The sequence below is a fragment of the Hordeum vulgare genome, chromosome 2H, assembly GCF_904849725.1.
Source record: "Hordeum vulgare subsp. vulgare chromosome 2H, MorexV3_pseudomolecules_assembly, whole genome shotgun sequence".
NCBI lineage: Eukaryota > Viridiplantae > Streptophyta > Magnoliopsida > Poales > Poaceae > Hordeum > Hordeum vulgare.
The window spans coordinates 568,925,620-568,941,167 of record NC_058519.1 but is presented as its reverse complement, the minus strand read 5'-3'; the positions used below and the strand labels follow the sequence as shown (position 1 = coordinate 568,941,167).

At 46.5% G+C, this 15,548-nt stretch overlaps 2 protein-coding genes across 2 annotated transcripts; both read right to left on the bottom strand.

Moving 5' to 3' along the window:
• Window positions 1–3,072: 3,072 nt before the first annotated feature.
• Window positions 3,073–4,644, bottom strand: LOC123428663. Its single transcript, XM_045112855.1, has one exon. It carries the CDS (start codon window positions 4,642–4,644, stop codon window positions 3,073–3,075), a length of 1,572 nt encoding a protein of 523 aa, XP_044968790.1.
• A 2,937-nt stretch (window positions 4,645–7,581) lies between these two features.
• LOC123428662 lies at window positions 7,582–9,198 on the bottom strand. Its single transcript, XM_045112854.1, has one exon. It carries the CDS (start codon window positions 9,196–9,198, stop codon window positions 7,582–7,584), a length of 1,617 nt encoding a protein of 538 aa, XP_044968789.1.
• Window positions 9,199–15,548: the final 6,350 nt, after the last annotated feature.

The window sequence follows — 15,548 nt, the reverse complement described above, 5'->3', positions numbered from 1 at the left end:
CAAAATATTTTCAACATGAAAGTTGATCAGCAAAGCGAGACGAACCCGGATCCACGGCCCGTTCGTCTGTCACGCGTCCCTAGCATAGCAAACATGGAACTTTTCCATCGTTTCCAGTGTAACCGGTAGTAGCCCGAGACCCGGAAAATATCGTTAGATATTCTTCCGACCCGTCTATGACGGATGTTGCTCCGTTAGCTCATGTCTAGCCTGCATATTTCCATGTCATGCTTTGTGTTGCATCGGTGCTATTATTTATTGTTCCTTCCCCCTCTTCTTACCGGTAGACCCCGAGACTGACGCTGCTGCCGGGTACATCTACGACCCTGCTGATCAGTCCATTGCCGCAGAGCAGCAAGGCAAGCAAACTCCCCTTGATCATTCCTATATCGCCTATGTCTTTCTTCCTACTGCTTGCATTAGTATTTTGCTACTGTTGTAGTTAGCTCCTATATCTGATGCATAGCCTGTTTTTGATGAACTGCTACTTTCAGTCCTGTACCTTTAATATGCTTAGTATAGGTGGAGCAGTCATCCCCTCTGACCCCGTAGATCAGTTGCCCCGCTTGTTTCCAAATCTCGATCTCTGATCGACGAGCCAGACCCGACACAGCACGTTCACCCCCCTTCGTTGTACGACGCTACAGGGATACTATCGGGTACCGAGGGTGACACCTCGCTAAGTACTCCTGATGATATCTCTGTAGTATAGCTAGTCGGTCGTGGTTATCGAGGGTGATTCCTCTTTCACCATTCCCGATGACGTCTCTGTCGTGCCACCCCGCGAGTGTGGGACCCCCGAGGGTGATTCCTCTAAGCCCACCTTGATGGGTACATCGTTCGGAATCCAACGAGGGTGATACCTCGGATTCCCCCGATGTTACAACCACACAGTTACTCGACCATGTTACTGGGATCATTGGTGATTAGTTGTAAGACGGGTGGATTCCCGCGAGACCGTGTTGTTGGCCTAATTAAAATGCTAATGGATTTGGGTATTTGATCTGGGTTGGTCGGAGACCTTTTCGCACTAACCGGCTACGCGGGAAGAATTATGGGTACTCGACGTCGCGGTATCAGCCGAAGCTTTTCAGATGCCAGCAGTGTAGCGGCGCGCGCCCGAGTGGTCCCGAGATGCATCGCGCTTGTGATTAAGGGATGCTAGGACTGACGTCGGCCGCCCACGCCACGTGCAGGAGCGTGAAGGGGAACTGGGCCCATGAACCCTTTGTGCTTAGGATTTAGACCGGCGGGCTGGCCTCTCTGATTTGTCTTAGGTGGGGCTGCGACGTGTCGATATTCCGAGGCCGGGCAGGACCCAGAAAAGTATGTCCGGCCAGAGTGTTATCGAGCGTGACGGGACATGTGGTGCACCCCTGCAGGGATGAAAATTAACTATTCGGATAGCCGTGTCCACGGTTACAGGACGACTTGGAGTTGTGCCCCGATCTTATACAACTACAATTGTTACTTAACTGGAATTAGTTTGCCTCGGGATTGCTTCCTCGCAGGGAGTCGAGGGAGGATCTTTAGGCGTGACCTCACTTTAATATTGCTGCAACAATATGACTATTAATGTGTTCCCCCTGTTCTACTCTCGTCTATTGCTGCAAGACCCTGAAGATGCTAGTCTTCGATAGGACTAGGCCTTCTCTCTCTATTCTCGCATTGCTGCAGTCAGTCCACATATAACCCCCTTCTTTGATACTGATGCATTATTAGGATAGTTCTGATGTAAGACTTGCGAGTACTTTGGATGAGTACTCACCGCTGCTTTGCTCCCCCCTTGTTCCCTTGGTCCGTTTGCTGCGACCAGATGATGAAGCCCAGGAGATGGAGGTCCCCGCCACCGACGACTGCTACCCCGACGGTGCCTACTACTACGTGGAGGCCGCTGATGATCAGGAGTAGTTAGGAGGTTCCCAGGCAGGAGGCCTCGCCTCGTTCGATCGTTGTATCTTTTGTGCTAGCCTTCTCTAAGGCACCCCATGTTTTATGTCTGTACTCAGATATTTGTTGCTTCCGCTGACTCGTGTGCTTATCGAGCTTTCGTATTCTAGCCCTCGAGGCCCCTGGCTTGTAATATGAAGCTGATGTTATTTTATTTGTGTCTAGAGTTGTGTTGTGATATCTCCCCGTGAGTCCTTGGGTTTGATCGTACGCATTTGCGTGTATGATTAGCGTACGATTAAGCCGAGGGCGTCACAGAGACATCCCAGGACCGAGGCATGTCTGCGACCAGCAGACGCCGGAGATTAGGCAGCAGGGACGGCGACGGAACATTGTAACATTAGACATGTGAGTCGTGTGCCTTGTGGGAGATCAGTCAGCATTGTAACATTGCCGATGTCGCAATTAGCCAATTGCAATACGAGCCTTGTTGCAAAGGAACAACGCACCGCTTACTGCCACAGTCCGTCGACTTGTCGATGCTTCAAGTCCAGGGCCACAACACTGTTGTCGCAAGGATTGGAGGGGAAGGTGGCTACCGACCGCTTCAAGACAACGTGCGCTCGGATCTCACCGAGGGCGAAGTTGCAGATGATGATGTGAACATCGCAGTTGAGCATGACATTTTTGTAACATCCAAGGTGTTGCGGGAGGGGCTGGTAATGCGAGCTCGTCAGATATTTTTCCGCACGCGACATCGGGTTGGACCGTGCTGCAACGACGTTATCTTGCTGGGTGCCAGTGCATCGAGCTAACCGGATTACAATGTTCCAATCGTTTCTAGAACATCGCCGGTGTTGCAAAATGTTGTGGTGCGTGGTATGAGGAGGACAGTTGCAACATCACTGATGTTTCTGATAGATAGCTAGTTTAGGAATTTGTGAGACGAGGGGGCACTGGGGACTGCAACATCACTAATATTTCTAAAACGTAGCTAACATTGCGATGTGTGAGACGAATGGACCCTAGAGGCCGTTTTTAACAGGGACATCAAAATACAAGCAGCAACAAACCACATTAGAGTGAGTACAACAACACTTTGCAAATATTAAATCAAATTAATATTGAAAGACGAATTAACTAGACGAAATGCTCCGTTCACGTCCTGCATGGATGGAACATTCAACCAAAAACTATAACCGGAGAAGCGGTCGAGGAAGAAGGACCCCCATTATTCGTGATCTGCTTAAGCGTCCTGTCCTTCTCCTCGTCGGCCCACTGTGAGTATTGTTGTTGCGTCACCATCTCCCAGTCCCAGTGCCCCTTGTCCCGAACATGCCCCTTCTTGAACACGGCGACGAGGCGCAACGCCGGGCTGCACATTCCGATGACAGACCTGAGAAGGTAAACCTGCCTCTCCGTCCCGTCAAAACCAACCATCACAAACTCCTTGAGGCGACGGTGCCCAGGCAGCATGGCGGGCTGCCACAGTATCTCATCGCCGCTGGGTTCCTCTTCCTTGGGTGAAATGTGGATATGGAGGGTCTCGAGGGAAGGCGCCGTCTCAAGGAGGAGAAGGGGCCATGAGACATCCCAGGACCGAGGCATGTCTGCGACCAGTAGTCGTTTGAGATTAGGTAGCAGTGGCGGCCACGAGGAGGAAACAGATGGCACGATCCATCTGTCAGGTCCAGTGAAACGAATAATCAGGTCCGTTATGTCCGGGACGCCTTGGAGAAAGAAGCCAAGCTTGAGCTTCATGAGTGGCGCAAAGTATCGGCGAGCTGCTTCGTTTGTGACACCCATGCACAGGGTGAAGTTAGATTGCCTGAGACAGGGAAAGGAGGTGGTCTCAAAGCGCACTCTGGTGCCCAGGGAGGCCAGGCGCTCGAGTCTGGGAAGAGCCCTGAGGCCTATCCGTATGAACCCGAGGCAGTTGTCGACAACAAGCTCCCTCAGCTCTGACTCCGGGGCGTCCACCGTAATCTGCCCATTGCCTGCGCTGTAGCAGGAGATGAGGTGAAGCACCTTTAACTGCGGGCACGAGGTGAAGATGCCCTCGTATGCTGACTCGGGCGTTGATATTGGAGTGTCTTGCAGGACGAGCACGGTGAGCACGTTGTGCCCGTGCAGCGGTGGGATCACGCAGCCTCCAAGCTTGAGACTTGTCAAGCATGATGCACGGGGGTCCTCACAGATGCCCTGACTGGGGAAGGCATGGAATTTTCGAGGCTGCCAGTATAATGGCTTAGCAACGGCAACCAGATCATGGACGTCCCAAGCATTGACTGCCGTCGAAATGAGCCGGTTGATGCAGCCAGTGTTGTGGGTCGAGAAGAACTCAACCGTCAGCCTGCTGACCCTCCGGCCGACACCATCCAAGAGGCGCTCGACGGAGCTTCTCAAGGCTCGCATGGCACGGCGCTCGTACCTCCTGATGTGAGGCATGGACTTCTCCACCTTGGCCGTGGCAAATACATCCTCCAAGTCAGTTACCTCGGAGTCCTGAAGGAGGACCCATCGGTGGTAACGCGGCGGGAGTATGTCTCCGACGCTCAAGTCGAGGAAGGGGAGCTCGCGGGCGAGACCGGCCCAGCGCTTAGACAGCATCCGCGAGCCGCGAACTGTGCGGGTGTCAAGGCGGCCCAGGATGTCGAGGAGGAGATCGTCAGGTAGGGAGCTAATCCGGTCATCACCGTGGACCGCCTGCGGCCGGCGGCAGCGCACGAATCGATTCCTCCCGCTCCTAGCCATGAGTGAGCTACCTCCAAGTTGCCAGTAGATGCGGCTGGTTTGTGGCCGCGGTGGTGATTATAAGGAGCCGTCGGCATGGACACTGAAATCTTCTCGGATTCGATATGACAAGTTTGTGTGGATCAACGACCCGGAATCGGAGTAGAAATAATAATCCGTCGCCCGCGAGGAGTCTGTGATTTGGGGGAGCGAGAGCATAGGTGAACCTGCAGAGATTTTTGGGCAATTTTGGGCTAATTGCCGCTTAATTAGGAAGCGCCACTTGTAAATCGGAGGAGATTGCGGTGGAGCTTTTCCTGTGGACGCCGCGACGGGAGATCCTATACGGCGCTGCAGGCGCCGGTTGGTGCTTCTCGCGCCTGCAGCGCCCCCTCGGGCCGGCCAATAAAACATCTCCTGACGCCCCGCTGCAGGTCTTGAAAAAATTACATTGATTTTTTAAAACGTGAATTACAAAACGTACATTAAAATTTTATTGAATTGAAAAGCACTGAATCAGATTTGAAAAACGTTCAATGATTATTCAAAAAAATTCACAGATTTTTAGAATATGTTCATGGATTTTCATAAAGTTTACAAAATTCGAAAAAAATCATCGAATTTGGTAAAACAATTCATAAATTTTTAAAAATAGCTCGATTATTTTGAAAAAAGTTTACGAATTTTTAAAAATGTTCACCGATTTTCATAAAAAGTTCACAGATTTCAAAAAAAGTTTATCAATTTTTAAAAATAGTTCATGAATTTTAAAATATATTCACCGGTTTTCAAAAGAAGTTCAACGATTTCAGAAAAAAAATCATAAATTTTTAATTTGTTTTATTGATTTTGAAAAAAGTTCACGAAATTTAAAATATGTTCACCGATTTCAAAAAAGCGTTCATCAATTTTAAAAAATAGTTCATTGATTTCGAAAAAAGTTTGTGGATTTTAAAATATGTTCACTAATTCTGAAAAAAAGTTCATCGATTTCGAAAAAAGTTCGTGAATTTTAAAATATGTTCACTAATTCTCAAAAAAAGTTCATCGATTTAGAAAAAGGTTCACAAATTTTAAATTATGTTCACGGATTGTAAGAAATGTCCACCAATTTCGAAAAAAAGTTCTTCGATATGGAAAAAAGATTTCATCAAATTCGAAATAAAGTTTGTCGATTTGGAAAAAAGTTCACCAATTTGAAAAAAAAGTTCATCGATTTGTCTCCCAGTCCCAGTGGCCCTTGTCCCGAACATGGCCCTTCTTGAACACGGCGACGAGGTAAACCTCACGAGCTAAAACGCCGGGCTGCACACTCCGATGACAAACCTGACGAGGTAAACCTGCCTCTCCGTGCCCTCAAAACCAACCGTCACAAACTCCTTGAGGCAACGGTGCCCAAACTATAGAATTATGGTTTCTGTAACCTTGACCTTTAGTCTAGATGTTTTCTAGTACAATTCACTTGAATTTGAGTACAACAACACTTAATAAATCAAGGGAAAATCTAAATAGAAGCGCCGCATGCTGGCGGTCCTGTGCAGCCGCTCGGGTCGCATGCAAGCAGGTGCTATCTGAGCTGTACTTATTTTCTAAACAACCTCGTTAGAGAAATGGTACACAATACGCTACCTATAGCCTTCTACAGTGCACTACACTTTACACGTTTGCAGCAGGCACGTGGCTAGTGCTATTCTCTTTTACATGAAACTGGATGCTGTTTTTTCTTCTTTTTTTCTTCGCAACAGCCACACGATCATAGCCTATAGTATAGGATTACAAAGGTTAAAACCTGGTAGGTAGGTATTTTTAATATGACTAGATGTGCAATTTTTAGAAACATAACTAACTAGCTAAGCAAGTACAACTTATAATTCTGGTAATTTGATGTAATTATTTTTGCAAGCTATATGAATAAAATGATAACTCGGCACAATGAAAATGACAAGTACCATTGTGTAATTTTTTTTGTCAAGCTACATGAATTAAAGATGGCAACTCGGCACAATAAAAATGACAAGTACTAGTGTGTAATCTTTTTCTGGCAAGCTATATGAATTAAAGATGGCAACTTGACACAACTAAACACTAGACAACCAAAATGTAAAAATAGTAGGCAAGTAAGTTATTTTTAATCTGGCCAACTCATAATATGAAAACTAATTCCGGTAATTTGGTGTAATTTTGTTGGCAAGCTATGTGAATAATTTTGTCACAGGTTGTGTTTTGCTAATTTAAATATGTTAACTTGTCATATTTACATACAACTTTGCTACAAAATTATTTTATGTGCTTGCTAAGTTAACTATGCCGAGTTGTCATATTTACAAACGATTATCCAAAAAGATTTATTTTATGTGCTTGCTAAGTTAACTATGTCGACTTGTCATATTTTTGCACGTAATCACCCAAAAAAGTTGTTTGTGATTGTCAGTTTAATTATGTCAAGACGTCATATTTATACACAATTTTTAAAAATATGGTGATTAAGTTATATTTTATCAGACAAGTAAGTAGTTACTAATATGACAAGTAAGTGCATCAAATGTGGTAAGTACGAGCAAAAAAAAGTTATCGAAACATATCGACATGTGATCTAGTTTGAAGATTTCGTCGAAACAAAATCAACGGTGAAAACGGATCATCGATTTAATTAACGGTTTAAGAGATAAAACTTTTTAAAATTCGGTCATTTTAGACCAAATCTGATGACATCATTGGATTTGCATGACAAGGGTTTGGCGGTAGGCAATGCTTTTTAAAGTAATCTAATTAGTAAAGCAACACTATTTTTACATTAGAAGGATGATTAGCTGGGCCGCTGCACCGCAAGACATAGATGCGGCGCCGTTATGTAGTGTTCTCCATAAATCAAATCAACCAAAATACCGGAAACCTACCAATTAACTACAGAAATGCTCCTTTTCTCCTTATGGATGGGCAAAAATAACAGATAAAAGATCAGCCAAAAACTATAACCGGAGAAGCGGCCGAGGAAGAAGGAACCCCATTATTCATGATCTGCTTAAGCGTCCTGTCCTTCTCCTCGTCGGTCCACTGTGAGTGTTGCTGCTGCGTTACCATCTCCCAGTCCCAGTGGCCCTTGTCCCGAACATGCCCCTTCTTGAACACAGCGACATGGCGCAACGCCGTGCTGCATACTGCCATGACAAACCTGACGAGGTAAACCTGCCTCTCCGTCCCCTCAAAACCAACCATCACAAACTCCTTGAGGTGACGGTGCCCAGGCAGCATGGCGGGCTGCCACGATATCTCATCGCCGCTGCTGGGTTGCTCTTCCCCTTGGCAGGGCGGCGGGGCAATGTGGACATGGAGGGTCTCGAGGGAAGGCGCCGTCTCAAGGAGGAGACGGGGCCACGAGACGTCCCAGCACCGAGGCACGTCGGCGACCAGCAGACGCCGGAGATTAGGCAGCAGGGACGGCGAGGAAACGGATGGCACGATCCATCTGTCAGGTCCAGTGAAGCGAACAATCAGGTCCGTTACGTCCGGGATGCGTCCCACAAAGACGCTAAGTTTGAGCTTGAGGCGTGTCGCAAAGTATCGGCGAGCTATTTCGTCTGTGACACCCATGTGCAGGGTGAGGTTGCATTGCCTGAGGCAGGGAAACGAGGTGGTCTCGAAGAGCACTCTGGTGCCCAGGGATGCCAGGCGCTCGAGTCGAGGAAGAGCCCTCAGGCATATCCGTGTGAAGCCGATGCAATTGTCCACAACAAGCTCCCTCAGCTCTGACATGGGGGAGTCTACGGTAATGTCCCCATTCCCATTGCCTGCGCTGTAGCAAGAGATGAGGTGAAGCACCCGCAGCTGCGGGCACGAGGTGAAGATGCCCTCGTACGCCGACTCTGGCGTCGACATTGGTGTGTCTTGCAGAACGAGCACGGTGAGCGCGCCGTGCCCGTGCAGGGACGGGAGCGCGCAGCCTCCGAGCTTGAGGCTTCGCAGGCGTGACGCACGGGGGTCCTCACAGATGCCGTGGCTGGGGAAGGCATGGAAATTTCGGCGTTGCGAGTAGACTGGCTTAGCAACGGCCACGACATCATGGACCTCCCAAGCATCGATGGCCGTGGAGATGAGTCGGTTGATGCAGCCGTTGTTGTGGGTAGACAAGAACTCAAGCGTCAGCCTACTGACCCTCCGCCTCCGCCCGACACCACTGGCCGCCGCCTCCAAGTCCAAGAGGCGCTCCACTGAGCTGTTCAAGGCGCGGATGGCGCGCCTCTCGTACCTCCTGATGTGAGGGATTACCTTCTCCACCTTGGCCGTGCAGAATTGGTACTTTAAATCTCTTACATTGGAGTCCAGCTGATGAAGGAGGACCCATCGATGGTAGCGCGGTGGGAGTATGTCCCCGATGCTGAATTCGAGGAAGGGGAGCTCGCGGGGGAGACCGGCCCAGCGCTTAGACAGCATCTTCGAGACGCGAACTGTGCGGGTGTCAAGGCGGCCCAGGATGTCGAGGAGGAGATCGTCAGGTAGGGCGCTAATCCGGTCATCACCGTGGACCGCCTGCCGCCGCCGGCAGCGCACGAATCGATCCCTCCCGCTCCTGGCCATGAGTGAGCTAACTCCACCTGCGCCACCAGTCGTCGAGCTTGTGGCCGCGGTGGCCATTAAAAAGAGCCATCGGCTGGCATCCACACTGAAATCTGCCCGGAATCGGACTAGAAACGGAAACCGCCTACAAGAAGGGAAGGGGCTGGGATATGCATGGCGGCCAGAAGGAATTTGGCATTTTTTTTACATAGTACACACGCCAAGCCAATATATACACGCGCATACACTCATCCCTATGAATACACACACGCACGCCCTATCCCTATGAGCATCTTCGAAACACCAAGCCGGCATATCATCTTTAGATTTATGAAGTCACTGTAGGCGCCTTCGAAAACGTCTCTTTTCAATGAAAGTGTATCGCCGAAAATCCAGAAATAATGCAAGCATCAGGATTTGAAACCTGGTGGACTCGGGATACCACTGTCCCTCTAACCATTCAACCACATGTTGGTTTGCAAGGAATTTGGAATTTGAGGCGTCAGGGAAGAGTGGCCCAAAGTTTCCTATTCACGCTATTTCTATGGAAAATCGTTTAAAATCAACCGGCTCATCACCTTGCTTTGTAAGTCGCCTCTGATGCGCGCCAGGTGTTCGGTGGACCTCTGAGCCGCTTATCTCTCTCTGTCTTATCCTTTCCTACTCTTATCTTTTTTCCTATAGATGCGTTGAGCCGCTCGTTCTTCTCCTTCTTTTTCTTCTTCGCACGAAACATCACAACCATGGCAGCGCCATAGACCCATGCACTGCCGTCACCGCTCGTGTTGCTGCAACGTCCGCCCCTACACGCCACGCTCTACATTGCTGTTGTAAACCGTCGTTGCCTCGCGCCGCTGCATCGCCACAGCTCCTGCGGAGCAGCTTGCGTCATCGTCGTCGCGCTCTGCTTTGAAGCTTCCGCCACGCATAGTGCATCCTAACATCTGTCTTCATCGATGACATTGCACTGGAACACACACAAAGTTGCAATGGAGCGCCGCCGAGGTTGTTGAAGCTCCGTCGTGGCTCCATTGAAGCTTAGCCGGAGCTGCAATGGAACGCCGTCGGAGTTGCGATGGAGCTTCATCGGCGGTTTGATGGAGCGTCACCCGAGGTTTTGGGGAAGGGGCCTTTTGGTGTTGCATTGGAGCGTTCACCGCCGACACCATTGCAGCTCCACCGAAGCGCTCGCCGGTGACTAGACATAGTGTTTTGGTGTTACTATGGAGCTCTCGTCATGGCGGCTCTCCGATGCTGTGATGGATGTTCGTCAACGATTTGCGTTGCTCGGAGATAGAAGCAGGTAGGCTGGTTGGATGCACGCAAAAGAAAAGCATCAATGTGCGTTAAAATATGTAAGAGATCTCCAGCAGACCCCATAAAGACCCCATAAAAACTGATCCGTAAAAACGCATGCGTATAAGGTGCAGTGTAAACATTTCTAAAGTGCGAGATTGCCTCGAATAGAACATACCTCGTAAATAAAACTGTATCCAGCTATAGCCCTTTTTTTCCTTTTTCCTCCCGTCCCGACAAGTCTGTCTCGAGCCACGACGTGCCTTGCCCTGCCGACCTGGCGCCGCTCGCCTCGCCAACGCCTCGTCTTGGCGCCGCCCATTCCCTGCCACGCATGCAGTGGAGGAGCCCTGCATCGCCCTCCTGGCCGCGGGTTCCCTACCGCACCCGCCCATCCCCGATTGAGCCTGACACTGCCCGCCGCCACGCGCACGTTCCCCGTAGTGGCCGCCCGAGCTCCCTCACCCCTTCATCGCTCTTCTTCGATCTCGCCTCGTCGTGATCAGGCCGCCGGTGGCTTGCTCCGCCCTGCCCATGGACGGCCTCGCCTTGGCAGTAGCCGTAATTTCGACCTGCCGCGAGAAATTCCGGCGTGCGGCGGCTTCTTCCAACGTGCGACAATGGATTCCGGTCAGTTCCGCGGCGGCGCATTTGCTTCGAGGAGGTTTGGCCGATTTACGGGTTAAATTGTATATTGTCTTCAAAACCGTACATATAAGGGTTTTGCGGATATATTTACCGTGTCCTTTAAAAAGTTTACGGGTCAAACAAGTTTTACGGAGTCGCGCCGTTTTTTTGACCAAAATTATAAACGTGTCTTTGTTTTATGGGTTTAATCATTATATGGGAACTGCTAAAGATGCTCTAAGGGTTCGAAAGAATTGATCATACGGCTTGTGCCCCCGACTGATTACACTAGGAAGGATGTCAGATGATTCGTACTAGTCGCCTTTTTCTATTTGGCACACCATGCAACGAATGGGAAATACTATTTGCCGCTAGTTGCGTTAAGCCGCCGCCGCTTCGCACATGCGAACGAACGAGCAGCACCGCAATCCGTTTAACCGTTTCAACGCCTGTGGTTTTGAGAAGCTTATGAGGTTCTAGCCGATTTTTTTTGGTTTTGAGAAACTTCTAGAAGGTTTCCTGAATCGGTTTTCTTCTTTGTTCTACTTTCTCTTTTTTCCTTTTTTTGTATTTTTATTTTGTTTCTATTTCATTTTTTTATTAACTTAAAATTTATGCACAATTCAAAAAATGTTTACGATTTCAAAATTTATGCATAATTTGAAAAGTGTTCATGGTTTCAACAAAAAATCATAAATAAAAAAATGTTTGTGGTTTCAAAATTTATTCACAATTCGAAAAATGTTCACAATTTTGTATTTTTTTACGAATATGAAATTTGTTCATGTATTACAATTTGTTCACAATTCAAAAATTGTTCTCGTCTTAATGAAAAATGTTCACAATTTTATAATTTTGTTCAATAATTTAAAAAACTTATGTTTGAAAATTTGTTCACAATTGAAAAAATGTTCGTGGTTTCAAAATTTGTTCGATTATTCAAAAAATGTTCACAATTTAATAATGTTGTTCACGAATTTGAAATTTATTCATGTTACAAATATTTGTTTGCAATTCGGAAAATGCTTACAGATTCAAAATTTGTACACAATTTGAAATTTGTTCACAATTCAAAAAATGTTTCTGTTTCGAAATTCGTTCACAAATTCAAAATATGTTTGCCGTTTTATATTTTTGTTAATGAATATGAAATTTATTCACGTTTCAAAATTATTTCAAAATTTGAGAAATTTTTATGCTCTCCTTGTTTCACAATTCAAAAAATGATCATAATTTTATAATTTTGTTCACGAATTTGAATTTTGTTAATGTTTCAAAAGTTATTCACAATTCGAAAAATGTCGCGGTTTCAAAATTTATGAACATTTGTTTTCAAGTTGTGAACAAATTTAAAGTTCGTGAACATATTTTGGATTTTCAAACAAAGAATTCAAAACAACGTATTGTCTAGGCAATACACTGGCAGCGCTCGAAATGGAGCAAAATGGGCTGGCCCATTTTGTGGCTCAAGGCAATCCTTTCTGTATCCGGTTTTGGCAAACTAGTCTTATTAATTATTTTTGGAATCCATCTAGAAGGTTCTTGAACATTCGTTTCAAATTTCTTTTAATTTTTTCAATCTATCTTTTTCCTGCTGATTTCATTTTTTTTCTTTGATTGTTTTTCTACAAATGTTTACATTTTTCATATTTTGCTCATTTTTTCTAGATGTTCCTATTTTCAAAGTTTGATCACGAGTGTTATTATTTCAAAATACTTTCACCTTATTAATAAAAATAACAAAATATTCAGAAATAAAACTAAATTGATGGAATTTTAAATTTTTGTTTAAAGTTTTAAGAAATATTCGAGAATTCCTGCTTTAAAATGTTGCTCACAAATTAAAAATTAAATGCTTTATTTTTTAAAATATATTTATTTGCGAAAAATAAAATCTTGTTCCAAATTTCATAAAAGGTATAAATCTTTCGCTACTTATAGTTTATATAAACTTACCTGCATTTTAGACAACAAATTTATGAACTAGAGTAGCTAGCGACGTGGTTCATGAGACGTCATGTGATCGATCCCAGTCACACACATATTTTGGAAAAAATTTGTCAGCTGCCCTTTAAGTTTTCTTTACGTGCTGCAAATCTTGCATTAAACGCAGCTGATTGCATTGGCTGCGATGTCCTATTCCGCGTGTAGGTCGCAAGAAAGAGACTTAATGCTTACCCCCTCACAGGCTAGTTCTAGAACCATCCCAGTGCTAGTTTTTTTTTCTTTTTTTAATTCCTTTTTATTTTTCCTTTTCATTTCCTTTTTTATTTCTTTATTATTTTACTTTTATTTAATTTTGTACATCTTTAATATTCATGAACCTTTCAAAAATTCATGATTTTGTAGCCTATATTAATAGTTTTGACAGTAGTGTGAAGCATAAACACAGTTTGTTTGACAAAAGAGAGACAATTGGACAGCATGATCCATGAATTAGGAGATGATTTGGCATCATGACCCATGAAGCAGATAGGCAAAATAGTTGTCATAACACAATTTTTTTCATTGTATTTCCTTGATCTGTTGCAAATAATAGGAGAATGATATGTTTTATAAATAGTAGGAGAATATCATCAACTCCAAAAATATTAAACAGGGTAAATTGGGACAAAACAGTTGGACATGTCGTTAGAATGCTCACAAAATATTAAACATGGTAAATTGTGGCCACACTTTTGCTAAATGGGGTAAAACGGATGAGATCTCGCTAAATAGGGTAATTTGTGTCAAAAATATCAAAATAAGGGGTAAAAATCGGAATTGACTCTTTTAAATAAAAGTTAGCCCAAAATATAATGAATTTTGATACAAGACTAGAATTGTGGTTTCTGCAACCTTAACATGTTTTCTACAATTCACTTGAATGCAAGTACAACAGCACCTTATACATCAAATCTCCCCTAATAATAAAGCGCGGAGCGCTTCTGTCGTCCGTCGTGGCCGTTTTGCAAAAAACACCCTGTCGTTTTCGTTAATCAACCCGCAGTCCGTCTTCAAGTGAGCCCGAACCGTTATTTTTGTATTTTACACAAAACCCCCTGACATTAACGCTAAATAACCCGTAGTCCATCTTTCCCGTCACTAGCCCGCCGCCCACGCCCAATCCCGCCCCGCCTCACCGCGCGCCGCCACCACCTACCCTGCCGACGCTCGCAGCTTCCACCATCAGTGCACCTCCTACCATGCCCCTTCCCTCCCAGCCTCACCACGCATCGTCACCACCTACCCCGTCGGCGCGCCTACCCCTATCTCCGGATCTAGGCGGGTCAAAGAGCGTCTGGGAAGGCAGACGGATCCGGTGTGAGTGGCGAGGCAGATCCGGAGGTGGGAGGCGAGGCGGGGGTCGCCGGTGATGAGGAGGGAAGGCCAGAGTGCGGATTCTCGGGAGGATCCATGGCATTCATGGTTCCGGCAAAAGGAGGACATGGAGGCGAGGAATAAAATACGAGAGAAAGGAGGGGTGGGTGGCGATCTAGGAAGGAGCTCGCCGGAGCCGTACCCAGAGGTCAACACTCTGCACCATTCCTCCTTGCTCAGCTCTTCCCTGCCGATTGATGATCACTCAAATCACAACCGGATGGGTTCCCTCACAGGTAAACTCCCTCCCCAACCTCCTCATCTCGCATCGCTTTCGGCGGCCACCTGAAGTCCGGGAACGCCATCTGACTCCGATACTCTGCAACCGCAGCTCTGAAGCAGATGTTCGACTCCTCCACCTGCACGAACCATCTGGCAGCGACTGGCGGCGCCGTGCTGCTCAGGCTTGTGCTCGCACTCCAGCTGCTTGTCAAAATTCCTCAGAGCAGAGGGTCGGCGCAGCAGCTCGTCACGCTCGGCTCACCGCTGCACTTGTCTGCTCTGGTGTTCGGTGGCACCCTGGGTTTGGTCTATCTTGGGCTAGGACTCTGGATGCTGGGGAGTAACTTCAGTCAGGATGCTTCTACTGTTTACCTTCCACATTGGTGGCTTGTCACGTTATCTCAGGGCTTGAATCTGATCCTTACCAGCGTGGCTTTCAGCGTCAGGCCTCGGCTTCTCGGAGCGGCATTCGTCAGGTCTTGGCCGGTCTTGCTGACCATCTAGGCAGCATCATCTGACAAATAGTGCAAGCAGTATGTTGGAAATGAATGGATCCATGTTATGCAGCTTTGTGGCATCGGCAAGTGAGTGCTGCCCTCTCAATTCTTTTGTTGGATATATGAAGTATTTGTACAATGCTGTTTCTTTTTCAGTCTGATTAGTAACTCGAAGTTATTCTTACTGCAGGTATGCAGCTGATGCTTATGCAATATTTTGTGCATGTTCGATGTTGCTATGTGTTCGTGTCACACATGTGTGACACTTATTATGGTAAAAGAAAATATTTTGATGGGAGTGCCATGTCCAAATCCAAGGTAATCCAGTATTTTAATATGTATTTACCGTAGTATCTGAACGTTATCCGT

Coding starts and splice junctions, on each gene's coding strand:
- LOC123428663 (XM_045112855.1), bottom strand. CDS start 4,644: ATGGCTAGGAGCGGGAGGAATCGATTCGTGCGCTGCCGCCGGCCGCAG.
- LOC123428662 (XM_045112854.1), bottom strand. CDS start 9,198: ATGGCCAGGAGCGGGAGGGATCGATTCGTGCGCTGCCGGCGGCGGCAG.